Source organism: Stylophora pistillata, chromosome 2 (genome assembly GCF_964205215.1).
Source record: "Stylophora pistillata chromosome 2, jaStyPist1.2, whole genome shotgun sequence".
In the NCBI taxonomy this organism is placed as follows: domain Eukaryota; kingdom Metazoa; phylum Cnidaria; class Anthozoa; order Scleractinia; family Pocilloporidae; genus Stylophora; species Stylophora pistillata.
In genome coordinates, this window is record NC_142520.1 from 54520277 (window position 1) to 54535782 (window position 15506).

Here is a 15506-nt window from a genome sequence, read left to right on the forward strand (position 1 = left end):
TCTCGGTAAATTACTAATACACCTGTGTAATCATAAGTGAAGTAAGGGGCTGTGAGAGCATAGGGCCTTACTGAAAAACTCAAAACAATACCATGAGCACAGTGGTTCAACCAACTGACTGTACCACTGACTGGACCATGTAGAACAATACTTAAAAGTTTCCGGGCAAACGCAGGAATAACTATACGTACACAAACAAACAAAACTATAAAACTTGACGTGTGCTACAACCAACTTCGAATAAAACCCGTTTCCATAGATGCAATTAGAAAAGCAGAGACCTTAGAAACCGGACTGGCGTGTAAATCCTTATGTCACAATATTGTGCTCTATTGAGAGTGCATCACAGACAGTAAAAGGCGAAGTGAATATATCTTAAGGTAAGAAATATGCTTAAAAAGTAATATGTACGCTGCTTTATCTCTATGTTTGGTCTTAAGTTACCGCTGGATATCTCCCTTCTACTTGTTCCAAACTTGGATGACTGAGGTTAGGTCCTGTTTCACGCTGAATCAGTCTTCTACAAACCATTCCATGATCCTAAGATCAGTTGACGATGACAGATACTGTATCTCATAAAAGTTTGCGGGAGTTTTACTTGGCGAAAGAAAAGTTTTTTTTTTCTTTTGGGAACACATTGCTGCGTTTGACTCTTCAAATTTCTGCTTTCAAATAAATTCTTGTTCGATAACTGAAGGCGTTTTCCGGAATTTCTGTCTTCTTGATGTGTTAAGGATATTCCGGCTTTTGAACTAATCTGAATTAAAATCGATCTTCTCCTCCTTATCGTTGCTTTCCTTTTCCACAGTTTTTGATCAAATGTTCGCCTTAGAGTCGCTGTAACTGAAATGAGGTGGGGAAAGGAGGACAAGTATTAATGAGGGGGTAGGGGAAGGGAGGAGAAGGATTAGTGAGGGGGTAGGGAAAGGGAGGAGAAGGATTAGTGAGGGGGCAGGGGAAGGGAGGAGAAGGGCTAGTGAGGAGGAAGGGAAAGGGAGGATTAATGAGGGGGGAGGGGAACGCAGAAGGATTAATGAGGGGGAGGGGAAGGGAAGAGAGGGATTAATGAGGGGGGAGGGGTGTACTTATTAAGTTTCGCTGTCAACAAACTATCACTTCTACATTCAATAAATCTTCGTTTGAGAATTATTTTGTCTTCTCTCCCCAGTCCCCATACCCAATCAGGGGTGTGGCGCTGATCACGGGTGCTGTCTAAAATCGGGTGTAGCCCTCAATGATCTTCGAAAACTCCTTCTTCAGAAGACCTACCCACATGGCATAATCAACTATCATATCAACGGTGTGTTAAACAAAAACAGACACAGACAACATCCCTGTGTCTATCGTTCCCAAGAAAGATATCATTATCCTACTTCCCTACTTAGGTTTGCAAAGCAACCAAGTCGCTAAACGCCTGAAATCATGTGTGTACAAATTCTATTCTTTTGTTAACCTGAAAATCGTTTTTCAGAGCACTCGATGTATAAAATCTTTCTTTCCTTACAAGGACCGCATTAATCTTTCGCAACAATCCAGAGTTATTTACAAAGCAAATTGCTGGGATCGTAATCATTGTTACATTGGTAAAACTAAACGACGGTTTCACGATAGAAAAACCGAACATCTTAAGGCCCTCGCTATCAATGACAATACTTCAGCCATTGCTGACCACGTCAAGGCCACTGGACATAATATCAAGTGGGATCATTTTGATATTTTGGCGAAGGGCAAAACAGACTACCATTGTAAAATCAAAGAGACCTTACTTATTCAGGAACTTGAGCCAGCTTTCAACGTGAACGTCGGAAGTGAGAAGCTGTTGTTTTATTAATCTGCTCTAGTGTTATTTTTTATTGTTAAGTTTTATGCTTAATCTTGGTTCCAGTCCCCTCACCTCAGTTATAGATATACATAGCTGTTTTACATTTCAACGGTTACTTTTGAAAATGTATGTTGAGTACATACGAAACGTCAAGTCATAATCAAAATGTGCAAGTTCAATATGTTTATCACTGCTGTTTGTGTCTTATTTTTGATCAAATTACGATGGCCTAAGAACAAAAGTATTTACGATACAGGTGAAGATATTCTTGGATTCTTTTGATAAGAAATTTATAGTAAGTATTAACGAATCGGCATCGAGGGGAGCATTGGGAAAAAAGAAATGCTAGTGTCCCTAAATCGTGTCATTACTGAAAAGCATATTAGTTTAGATTTTTCTGTGATTTCTGTAATTTATAAGCACTAACCGCTCTAGCTGCGTTTACAAGAAGCTTATACAAGCATAGCAGGTATTTGGGCAAATAAATCTACTCTACCAACAAAATATTTCAAACCTTGCCTTTAAACCCTGAATTGTATTTACAAATGCTCTATCGCTCCTCATGACTAACAAAATTACTCCGCGTAAATTGTTCAAGTTCGGTGTTTTCAAACTCTCTGTCCTTCTCCAATCTAAACTGCATCTAAATTAAAAAAATTTTTCTCGTGCTTTCAGTAACGTAAGTCACTTACGGTGAATTATCGTTTCTTAATGCTTTTCAGTTTTTATAGACGTCTTTATTCGGCCGAATTTTACTTTTTTTTAAACACAGATCTGAGTCGAGTATAATGACTGTGTAGATAGCCTGTCTTTTGACCTGTAAAAACAACAAACACAACAATGCGATTAGATAGCCAAGGAGAATAAACTGCATCAAATGCCGTTTGATTCTACAAACTGGAGCGGGCGATTAACCGTCAGTTAGTACTGGAAATAAGTTTATGAAAACCACTCATGTCATCCATTCTCCTTCTTTGCTCATTTGACATAGGAAAAAGGAGAAAAAGCCTTGACGTCAAAGCCTAAATTTACTGTCATCTCAGAGTTAGGAGGGGAATTTATGATTCTAAGTAACATGTTAGACGAAATACACTGACTGTATAATTGGAAAAAGAAACCTACGGCCGGTTATTTAAACAAAGTTAAGCAGCTGTTCAACAAAATCGCGCTCTGAACTATATCGAATTAGGCTCAATCTTAGATCTGTACATTTCTTCTTCTGACAAGTGTCACTTTGTTCATACATGTCTTTGGATTCTAACCCAAGAAATCAGAGATGTGAATAACATGTGTCTCATTAGCACAAAATATCAAAAGCACCATTTTCACAAAGCGTTGATCTAAAGTTGAAAGTTAAGGAAAGGAGCAACTGCTGGATCGTCTAGTAACCTGTCTGTAGTTCTTTGGGGAAGTCAATTACCGTGTGTTATTGATACTTTGTTACTCACCTGGATTCAGTAATGAATCACTTGTTGCTTGTTCGGTTGACGTGTCAACAACTTCGGCCTCCCGAGTTTTCAAACTTGTGTCTCGTCTTTTAGAAGCTGCAGTTAAGGAAGAAAAGCAAATCAGTACTCAGGTTTTTTAACACCTTTTTTGCATAAGTTGTTCACGCTTTACGTCAAAATTTATCAAGAGCCCGAAAGCCGAGTAGCCCCCAGTATATACGGTGTCTCCGCCCCCAAAACACCTTTTTTTAAGGATATTCAAAATATTCTCACCATGAACTATGTCCCACATCTTCTCCACAAGAATGTCACACTGTTTCTCCCAGTTGAACTTCTCTTCATAGGAACTCCTCAGTTGCTGAATCTCATGGAGGCGGTCTGATCTTTTCTTCTCTCGGACACCAGCAATTGCCTTTGCCCACTCCTTAGGGTCCTCAGACTCCACCACAAATGATTTGCCTGATGGTACAGTGCACAATGCTTCACCAAATCCTGAGTTGCCACTGACAAGAATGGGAAGACCGGCAGACAAAGCTTCTAATGCTGTCAGACCAAATCCTTCCGTTCTGGAAGGCATCATGCAAAGATCAACTTCACAAAATATTTCCTTCAATCTCTCTTTACTCTGTACGAACGTCCTCACAGTCAGCTGGCTTTTATCGATTCCGCTCTTTTCCAAATTTTTTGCAACCTCATCCTGTTTACCGTCAGGTGCACCCACGAAGATGAGACAGTAAGATCTGTCCCTCAGTTCAACTATTGCTCTGGCAGAAATATCGTAGCCCTTCAGGCTGAAGTCCTCTGAATCACCACGGCCAAACGTCAGTACCTTGAACGTTTTACTCTCCTTTGGGGCTTGTTGTACGTCAGAGAATTCACGGAAAGTTCCAGGAGTCAGTTGAAGGATGTCTTCGTGACTCTTGCATGAGCGGAGCTGAGCGGAGAAAGCGTCTGTTAGCTTTGGTCCAACTGCTATAACAGTATCTGCCAACTTACACAACTCCACTTCAGTCAAATTCTTCTCTTCACCTTTGGATCTAGCCTTGGGATAGTTTTTGTGCGTCGCAAGTTCTTCAGGTGCAGTATGCACTACCTGTATCCACCTGCACTGGTGCGATTCTTTAATAAATTGAGCTTGTTTACCCAGCTTTGCTCCATGACCCAGTACTATGTCAATGGCCAGATCTCTCGGTGGGGCACTCAGCCAGTCAAGGGGGTCGGCATAACCCGGGCGTCTCTGTGCCTCCCTCAAGGATACATTGTGACCCGATGCCATTCTCCTCTCTTCTTCAGAACAAGCAAACTGTGGGACTAGGAGTGTGACGTCCACTTGCGGATGTTTGGCCAACAGAATGGCAAGTTGTCTGTTTATGGTGGACAAGCCTCCCATTGACGAACTCCATTCACTGCCCAGAAGAGTCACCCTCAGTGCTGTGTCAGACGTAATTGGAATAATTTCAGCTGCTGCACCCTGTGATTTGGCGGTGACATTTGAAGACCAAGACCCCTGGGCAAAAAAGAAGAGGTCATATAAGGTTTTATCACAGATATAGCATCATAAGGTTTGGGTATGCTCCTTCTCATTTATAATGAGAAGTTTAGTAACATGGTACACTGAGAAATATAACCCATGAAATAAATTTATCTTGAAAACAAATGTCCGACTTATCTTTGAAATTGGAGTCATATTAACTATAATCACATTGTGCACACTTACTAGAATACATTTAATCTTCAAAGAAAGAGAATCGAGGAGAGCGATAGAAAATACGAATCAGTGAGAGAGAAAAAAAAAACACTATAACTGGAAATACCTGGTTTGTTCCTCTCGAGAACCACTTTTGAAGTCCACTGATGGTGAGTTCTTCATCCCAGATATCTCGACTACACATTGTTGGGTTACCCTTATTTGCATCAACAAGATGAAAGCAGTCCTTGTGTGTGCAAGTGGTTTTGATGTAGTCTGAGCATGGTTGAAGTGGTTCCTCTGTCCCTTGATGACAATATGGACAAGCAACACACAGCTTATACTGCAGTCCCCTCAGGTAGGGCAGTTCCTGAGGCAAAGCCTGTAGAGTTGCTTCAAGAAATTCACGAACGAAAGTTGCTAATTCAGCTGTGTTCTGACCCACAACCTGATAACTTTGCTTCTTTCGTCGCAATATTATCTTGATGAATCCTGTTTTGCAAATGAGGACAAAATCATGAATACCTTTCCCAATCATGAACCGTGCTCCATTTTGGTACAGGGTAGGTTGATGCATGTGTGGCCATGTTGCAGCACACCAACGAATGGATCGTGAGACAAGCTGTAAGAACAGACCATGTGGGACAAAGCCATGCATGAAGAGAAGATACACTGGACATGGATCAGTTGATGATGGCTTCAACTTTACGAGCTTGTCGGGTGATGACTTCAGCTGAGCTGGTACAAAGTACTTCACATTATTTGGAGAAACAGAGAACTTAGCAATTAAACCAAACTGCTCCATCATGCCTAGGATATCATCTTTGATGATACCTTGTCCAATAAAACTGGAGAAAACATGATCAACATGTTCCATGCTGAGGATGCCACTTCCTTCAAGTTCCTGCCAGTACTTGGCATGTAAAGGATCCTACAAAATGGAGATAAAAACAGTTCTAAGAAGAAGGGGAAGAAGATACTTTTATTTGGTTAGGGTAACTCCTACAGTTACGAAAACTGATATCCTTAGAGGGCCTAATAAAAAGTATAAAAGCGTTAAAAATAAATAGAACTGGTCCAACTAAGTTTATCGAAAGATATCCTAAAACAGCATTAAAGTTATTACAAGCATTGATAAAAACTATAAATTACGATTAAAAACTTCACATCTATGATAATAGAAAGCTTTTTCCGTACATTCTAGTTTGATAGAGAGAAAACAGAGATGATCACTTTGCCGCGTTTTTCTGTGTACAATATCTCTATTAGAAGAAAAGTAATCCATTAAAAATTGCGGGCAGCGGTTATTTAGACATTTTTTTCACAAGGTTTCCCGCGCGTGTCTTCCATCTAAGCCCCAGCGTAACATATGTAAGGCGAGCTAGCGCTTCGTTACTGCTGATGGTTTGCATGATAATCCTTGCCGCACGTCTCTGTAGTTTTTCTATATTATCAGCATTTACACGTCCGCAACAATTCCAAACGGTATTACAATAATCGAGAACAGGAAGCATACCAATGCTACCCCCCCTAGTGCGGCCAAGAATTCCTAATCCCTTACTGACTTTGCTAATTAAATAATTCACGTGTGCGTTCCATGAAAGCGACTCATCCATAATTACTCCGAGGTATTCATACTCAGCAACCCGTGTTAGCTCCTTACCATCGATATTCACAGAGAGATTAGCATTGCTAATTTAGAACTAGTATCGAATAAAACACATGCTGTTTTGCCTTGCTGAATAAAAAAACTATTGTGTATGTTCTTCCGAACGAGTTCCAGGTTCGAAGCAAAACAAGTCTTCACAAATTTAACTAATTTAATTTAACGAAAATAACAAGCTGCATCAGTACAACAAAAACAACATGGCGGACATCTGACCTCACGTCAGACTAGTACCCAGTCCTTCTAAACAGTGTACAAGCCAATCATTGACCTTGGCAAGTTCACTGGTAAGAGTACTACTGATTTCTTGGGCGTCACTAGCGCTAGCGGCGAAATACATAACTGTATCGTCAGCATACATCAGAATATTGCATCGCTTTAAAACTATAGGAAGGTCATTGACAAAAAGGACAAAGAGTAAAGGATCAAGGAATAAGTAAGAGAACACCGCTCAAAGTTCACTTTGAAATACAAAATCACTGAAAGCAAGGTAATTCAAACAAATGGACGCTATTTCAAACTGTTTCGTTGTGTTACTTTTGAAATCTAGCAATGAAATCAAACATAATAAACATAAACAAGCAGAGGTGTGTTACTGGTAAATGTGCCATCCCTTAACACTTAATACTTCTGCAACACAGAGCTTTTGATCTTACACAAGTTTAAGACTATGAAATTATAATTGTAATCTTTATTATCATTATTATTATTATTGTTATTATTAATAAGAAAAATTATCAAAATGCAAAATATGATGTACCACTGCTTGCAGTTGGCTACAACTATTATAACATACTTGTAGCATTTTAAGTCAATATTGTCTGTAAAATTAACCTCCCTGAAAGGGGGCTGCAAAACAAGAAAACACTTTAAATCTTTCAGTTTAACCTAGTCAATATTTCAAATTAAAAGTGCAAATGAAAAGAGAAAGCTGGCAGATCAAAATATCATTAGGGTTTGTTGCATTCAGCTGTTATCTTTAAATAAGGAAATTAATCATGGTTTCTTCCAAATTACTCAGGTTAGTCTTTCTTTCTTATCACCTGGCTATTAAACATAACATTTTCTCACCACTTTATCAAAATGTGGTATGGTTATCAGCTGCTTGAACAGCTCAATCAACCATTGAGCCTTCAGTATAACTGTACTGTGGTGCTTGATTATCATCCCCAGGCCATGGTAAAAACTGATCATGGAGTCAAACTCATCTGGATCTTTCATTAAACACTCTTTCCTTGCATAGTATTGAAGCTGTTGTAGATTTCTGTGATAAATCTGTTTAGCCACCAAAGCTTCAATCACCTTTTCAAACAGGAACCACCTTGGGAACAGTGAAAACAGTCAAGGTGAAATTTGGAATAATACATTATGTAATTTGATTGTTTCTCAAGAAAACAGCATTTTTGTTGTTTAAAACAATTGACACTAAATACATTGAATACATGTTGATGGTGTCTTGATCATAAAAATCTGCAATACATGGAAACCAAGATGGTGGATCCAGTAACATATTTCACCTGCTTTGATGTTTGACCTTAATCAGTAGATCTGACCTACCATACAAAGCTATCTATAAATTAAGTAAAGGCTGATAGTTTTGAAAGAAACTGTTTGGGGCTGCGTCGGTGGGAGTAACGAAATAATTTGGATATATCAACAAAGTTGAAATGGTAAATTGGCCACCGTAATGATTACAAAAGCTGACGTTTCGAGCGTTAGCCCTTCGCTCCGACGAAGGGCTAACGCTCGAAACGTCAGCTTTTGTAATCATTACGGTGGCCAATTTACCATTTCAACTTTGTTGATATATCCAAAATATAAATTAAGTAAACTCATTAATTCTAGCACTAAATAGTTTCCATTTGACTCAAGACTTTTCTGTTTTACCTCTGACCTAGTACTAATTCCCATTTCCCAAATTTGAAGCACATTGCAACAATCAAAGTACATGTTGTGGCTTTAACTAAAAATGCGATGATCTTATTGTAATCAAAATGCTTACCCATGATACTGATGAACCTAAGCAGGCCTGCACATTAACCTTGAGCAACACTTCGAAGCAAAATTATTGCAAAGGAGAAAAATACAGACTACATCAAAGACAAAGAGAGCTTCCCTCCACCCCCACCCCCAACAGAAGAGAAAATTTCTTTTTTGAATAATTTTTACTTTTTGTGCATTTGGTATTCAAGGAAACCAACTCAAACTGACTCATGTATGAATGGTGGAAGGGCTAATTACAGACACTGTAAGAAACATTACAAGAACATTGTTATTTACCTGATAGGGACTTTCTCTCCCATGTAGGGTTCTTCTCTTAACACTTCCATGATTCTGTTTTGTAGTGAGTGAATTGCATCTCTACAGCTGTTATCAGCATTAATTGCATTCTCTAAAAAATAAAACAAATGTTTTTCATCAAAAACAGGCAAGTCTCAAGACAACACTACTCATGATTACAAAGATAGCCAAGTTGTTATTAGGGAATGTACGCAGTGTTCTCCAGATCTTTCCAGGTAGACAACCATAAAAAAAACATAGCAAGGGGGAGAAAATTCATTTCTTAAAGAGAATCAGCTGCATCTACTCCACTGACATCTAGTTCCTTTTAGCCTAAACTTTTGGCTTTCCAGCATAATTTATTCCAAAATCCAGGAAATTTTGTTCACATCAAAACAAATCTCTTGCTGTTTCGTTTTCTAAACATAGGAGGCTCTTCACAACTGAATAGCTAGCAAAAACACTGGCATGTAAATGTTTGTGGAAAGCACTGCATATTGGTTATTTAAATACCTAACTTCAATTTAACTTAATATCCTAGTTAGTAGTAATACATAATTATTTTGAGCAACCTTTTGCCTTAGAGACTTCACATGGCTGTGTAAATAAACAATTGAATCATTACTACATTGATTGACGGATTCACTTTGATTTCTTCTTTGATACTGCAACTTAACTTTCACTACACTCTTAATTGCATATTATTCTTTTCTTCCCTTCACCTAGGATGTTTACTAATACTTTTGACCCATTAATTCCTATGAGTAACCAATACAAAAAAAAAAAACAAAAATTCAGGACACTATGAATAAAAAGGAAAAAATACAAGGAAAAAATTATCATTCCAAAAAAAAAACAAAGAAAAAAAAGAAGCATCTGGCCAAATGGGAGGATTAGAGTCTCTGATAAAAGATATTAAGTAGAAAACCCACATAACAGAGATCTGAATTAATTTCGCTCCAGTCCAAAGTTTCTTGGTGTACCAGGTAGATTGCACAGAGGAGAAAATTGCTTACTAGGCTATGTACACAATCAGAATCAAACCAAACCTTTCCTTCACAGAAGATTGCTTGCCAAAATAACTGTTGATTCTAAATTGGCAATCTCTAATTGTCAATCACAAAATACAGTTCAACATTGTACCTGGCTGTCTTGAAGATGGTCTTGTGTTGTCAATGCAGTAGAGAGGCCGCACCACATGCTTCTCATATTCCTTGCCACAAATTCTCTCCTGGATTTGTTTTTTCATCACTGCAATGTCACCAACTGGTTTGTCAGCATGTGTGCCAACAATGAACACTGGAGGGCGGAGGTAGGGCAGTTTGTGTTGTGAATCATCATCTATGCCATCATTTAGTGGTGCTTGCGCAACACTGTGAACCGTGGCCAGCCACGACATCAAGGTCTCTATATTTGTTTCATTGTTAGAGTTTTCCAGTTTGACATCAATTGTTCCTTGTCTGATGCAAGGCTCAGCTAAGGCATCTAACGGCTTACTAAGATTGTGTACCAATATGTACACTGCTCGAGATGATAGAAAGATAGGGTGACTGGCATAATACATATGCTGCCCTGCAAAATCCCATAATTCTAAACTAAGGACAATTTCTTTGCTGATCTCAACTCTACCTCTGAAATACTCTAGCCACTGATGAAGATGTTTTATGATGTCATCTGGAGGCGAAAAAGCATCAATCTGTACCTCAGGTTCATTTGGTAAGTGTTCATGTTTGGACTCCTGAAAATGTTCACCCCTTTTGTCCTGCAGAAGGGTTCCCTTTGATTTCTTTGACGGTGAGGAAATATCTGAGTTATTTAAGTGGCCTTTAGTGTCACTGTCTGTCTCAACCTAAATAAATTATCACATAAGAAAGTAACATAAGAGTGATAAATTTATATATCATGTATTAATCAACACATACATACAATCCCCAAAATACATACATCCCCAAATTTTCTCTTAAACCTCATCAGTGACAATAAAAATTTTTGACAATAAACCTTCTTCTGCCAAACAGCTTCAATTTGAGCTCATATTGCTAATAATAGCCATAGCTAGTTGTGCCTTTACTCAGTTTCTAATTGAAAATTTGAGGTGGGGAATTCTGTAAATTATACCATCATGCACAAAAGAAATTATTGCCAATCACCTTTTCCTTTCATTTCAATGATGCATAATGGTGCATTTTTCTGCTAACATAAACCTACATTTCTTTTTTCCTTCATCTGGAGCATTTGTTAAGGTAATATTGACTGTAGAAATTTAAATAATTATGAATTCATAAACGATTACAAATGGCCCATGTATTAAAATGCGTAATTATTAGCTGTGGTTACACTAGACCTTTTGCCACGGGAAAGTGACACCTTACCAACAGGAAGTCTGTGTTTTGTGTGTGACCTCTATTCCCACAGTGAAACTCAGCCCATGGGAAATCACTATGGATACATAAAAAAAAACAAAACAATGACGTTTCCTGAACCAAGTCGTAGGGTTTAGCAGTGGTTTATCTAACCACAAGAGTAGTTCAACCAGTCGGATGGCAGAAAATGGTAAATCCGGAAACTGCAGCACATTCTGGGCATATTTGTGGTGTTGCACTGAAATCGCAGCAAATATATATTATATATCCTCACAAGTACTAAATTCAAGACATGCAGCATCAAACATGGCCAACTTTCGAGGTTCGCATGAAGTACATTTTACTTGTCTTTGCTCTGAATACTTCAATAAAAACCATAAGTTTCGCAGTTTGCGATCTCCATGATGAATTAATTTCCCGCCTGCTAGGTCAAAAGTTTACCTCGGGAAATTATTTGCAATGTAACCGGGGATTAAACCTGACTGGAAACACAAACCCATCCCAACCCAAGGTTATTACACACAGGGTTACCTCGGGAAGGAGGTGAGTGTAACCACAGCTATTGTTAATACATACTGCTTTAATTATGTATAAAGATATTCAAAGTACAAATTTAAACATCAATTTTTCTGTTTCATGAGTGTAACTTCTAAACTTACTTCAGAAAAGTCTTCTTGCACTGAACCATCTTCTGAATCTTCTTCTCCTGAAATATCTTCAAAATTTCTTCTCAGCACTACCAATTTCTCTGCAACAATCTCTGCCACATCTTTCGCACATTCTAACAGTCCTGGTTTCTTCTCGTTGGTGGATTGCCAATTTCTAACTTGATCAACATCAATTTCACACTTTGAAGGATCCACTTCAATCCCCTCAGTACTCTGTTCTTTAGGGTCAAATGGAAGGCCTAACAGACTCTTCTTCAAACTGGTTTTACCAGCGCGATCCTGACCAATCAGCATGATTCGACCACGGTAAACTTTTACATACCCATCTTTCAAAGCCCTTTCATAAGCCAACTGTGCTCTGTGTCCATCTGCTATTTTTTCACTCATTATCTCTAAATTTAGAAAGTTGTAATAATTTATGCAAAGGAATAAACAATTTCTCTTTTAAAAAGTTTCAAAAAATTCTGAAACAAGCCTAGAAATAGATAAGTCAATTTAATTATATGTCTATTGAGTATAAATGTAGAGACTATGCTTGTATATAAAAGTCATACAATCAAAGTATTTTCCTGATCTTAGATGCATTGGTGAGTTTCATATTAAACACATACACCATGACTGTTATAAACTGACTCAATGAAATGAAATAAGTTTCAATAAACTGTGAGTGACCAAACTAAATGGAGGCAATAATGGTTATCAATTCTGTGGAATAGTGAGGACTCAAAAAGACATTTTCTGTTTGGAAAACCAAAGGAGAAAAATTCACATATAAATTCCACAAAAGGAGCAACTTGAAGGTTCTAAAAGATTACAAGGCCAGTGTAAATTAACGATAAATAATCATCAGAATTACTCCTGACCATAACTTTTGTATGCAGATAAGCTTTAAGTGTTGTTGAATGTTTAATTACTTCTTAGAATCTTTAATTACTTCTTAGAATCTCTGAATCTTCTTACCGGCGCGATCCTGACCAACCAGCATAACACGACCGCGGTAAACTTGTACATATCCATCTTTTAAAGCCTCTTCATAAGCCAACTGTGCCAATGGTCCTTGCGCTCTTTGTCTATCCACATGGTCTAATTAAAAAAGTCATCATGATTGAGCCAAAGGAAAAAGGCTAATCAGAGGAAGTTGTAATTATTATAATAACCCTAAAGGAAAAGCAATTTCTGTTTTATAAGTTTCAAACACAATGTGAAAAAGGTCTGATAAGTCAATTTAATTACATGTCCTTCATGCATAAAGTTAGAAACTATGCTAGTATATACACGTAAAAATCTTTGCATCGGTGAGTTAGGTAAACACATACAATATGACTATTATAAACTGACTCAATGAAATGAAACATTAAGAGTAAATTGATTAAAATGTGACTGATCAAACTAAACAAAGGCAATAATTGATGTCAATTCTGCCAAATGGTGTTTGGAAAACAGAAAGAAAAATCATATTCCCAAAATGTAGCAATTGATAGATTCTAAAATATTACAAGGGCAGCATAAATTATGGTGTAACAATTATCAGAATTACTCCTGACCAGTTAAGACAAAAGTTTTATTCCCAATAACCTGAACTCTCGTTTTAAAATCATATTAGTCCATAAATTCTGTATGATAAGCTAAATGTTGTTACATTCTTAATAACTTCCAATAAAATAAAGCAAAAATTATGGAGTTACAACTTACAGTACTACATTCCTGGATGAGAAATGATTTGTAATAATTTAAACTTAATTCTTCCTTTTAAAATTAAAATCAAATAAACAGAAAGCAAAAATTACAACAGCAATTCCTACAACTGTGAAATAATTTGCAACAAACTTCTTAAATTCCAATCAACTAGAAAACAAAACTTACAACTTACAATAATCCCTTACTGTAAAATGATTTGTAATAAACTTAATCCCTCCTCAATTCCCTATCTAATTATAGTACACTGTAGCTCAACTGAACTTTCAATGTCAGCCAAATCGTTAAAATAAAGCTTTCAAAATATAACTAAAACTTCCAGTACAAATGTCATGTATTTCTAAAGTGATACAACCTTTGCTCGATCATACAGTATAACTGTGACAGCATTTACTTCATTGTTCTTTTCAGGATTTATTATGAAACTATTGTCAGCTGCCTGTAATTCTCAGTAACAAGCACCATAACCACTTGCAAGTCAACCATTAGAACCAATTTAGTAAATAATGCACATGTCACAACATTAATGTGAAGAGGAATTTCCTTTACTCACCTGGGACATCTGATGATACAAAGTCAATCTTATCCTTTAGCTCCATAACACTTCTCATTCCTTCAACTGTAAAAGGATTCCCTCTCACAGACAAATATTTGAGTTTCTTCAGCTGTTTTATAGCTGGACTCAACACAGTCAACTGGTTGTGACTCAGCGCCAGTTCCTCCAGCTCCACCATCTCCCCAATAGCATCAGGGATGGTGGTTAGATTGTTATGTGAGATGACCAGCGCTCTGAGTTTTTTCAGCTGTTTTATAGCTGGACTCAACACAGTCAACTGGTTGTGACCCAGCCCCAGTGTCTCCAGCTCCACCATCTCCCCAATACCATCAGGGATGGTGGTTAGATTGTTATGTGAGATGACCAGCGCTCTGAGTTTTTTCAGCTGTTTTATAGCTGGACTCAACACAGTCAACTGGTTGTGACTCAGCCCCAGTGTCTCCAGCTCCACCATCTCCCCAATAGCATCAGGGAGGGTGGTTAGATTGTTATGTAAGATGTTCAGCACTCTGAGTTTTTTCAGCTGAGTCAAACTTGTAGGGAATATGGACAGCTGGTTACTTCTAACATGAAGTACCGTAAGATTGTTTAGCTTTCCGAGATTTTCAGGTATTGTTGTAAGTTTATTCAATGACAGGTAAAGTTCCTCCAACTCAGTCAATTCAAACAAAGCTGCAGGCAATTCATGCAAACTTTCCCCAGTGAGATCTAAACTCTCTCCGATCATCTTTCCTCTTAACTCTTCTTTAGAAAGAAATTCCATTTCATTCATGGGAAACTGTCACAACAAAAATAAAAGCTGTCATTAAAGGTGAGTAACTTAAACTAACTTGCTTTGGCATTATAACCATTCAACCAAAAATGGAAAAAATGAGGTTTATAATTTAACTTCTACTAAACCAAAGTAATGAGTTATATTTTATTCCTCTAAGTACAATCTTTGCAAGCCATCCACCCTTCAGTGTTCTTTTAAACACTCTGAGTAAACACTGCTTATTTGTAAAAAGCTCTAGTTATTTATTTTCACGTCAGACATTTTGACTTTACTCGATCTCACTGTATACTTTTTTTGTCAAAAATAAACAACTGCTTGCGTTATACATGTTAACAACAAGGCTATTACGAACAAGAAAATGCTTGAATTTTAAAACAGAGTTCTCCCGACTCTTTAAAAACAACATGAAGATTACCTTTATTGTAAAGGTTAATATCTAACAGGAAAGAAATCATTAGTGCAAATCTATGGTTGGTTATGTTTTGATGTGATAACCTTAAACAGTTGTAATATAAACCAAAACATGAATGATTTCCAAGCTGAAAA

At 37.4% G+C, this 15506-nt stretch overlaps 1 protein-coding gene across 1 annotated transcript; it reads right to left on the reverse strand.

The window, feature by feature from the left end:
- Positions 1–1802: 1802 nt before the first annotated feature.
- LOC111336191 (uncharacterized) lies at positions 1803–14963 on the reverse strand. The gene is made up of 10 exons (XM_088750486.1): positions 14183–14963; positions 12895–13017; positions 11926–12326; positions 10047–10752; positions 8904–9015; positions 7695–7944; positions 5085–5888; positions 3544–4777; positions 3271–3366; positions 1803–2639 (listed from the first exon to the last, which is right to left on the reverse strand). Exons 1-10 carry the CDS (start codon positions 14955–14957, stop codon positions 2575–2577), a joined length of 4566 nt encoding a protein of 1521 aa, XP_088606612.1. The 5' UTR covers positions 14958–14963; the 3' UTR covers positions 1803–2574.
- Between the last annotated feature and the right edge of the window lie 543 nt (positions 14964–15506).

Coding starts and splice junctions, on each gene's coding strand:
- LOC111336191 (XM_088750486.1), bottom strand. CDS start 14,957: ATGAATGAAATGGAATTTCTTTCTAAAGAAGAGTTAAGAGGAAAGATG. Junction 9,016..10,046: donor ACCATCTTCAAGACAGCCAG/GTACAATGTTGA, acceptor TTTATTTTTTAG/AGAATGCAATTAATGCTGAT. Junction 2,640..3,270: donor TGATTCATTACTGAATCCAG/GTGAGTAACAAA, acceptor TTGTTTTTACAG/GTCAAAAGACAGGCTATCTA.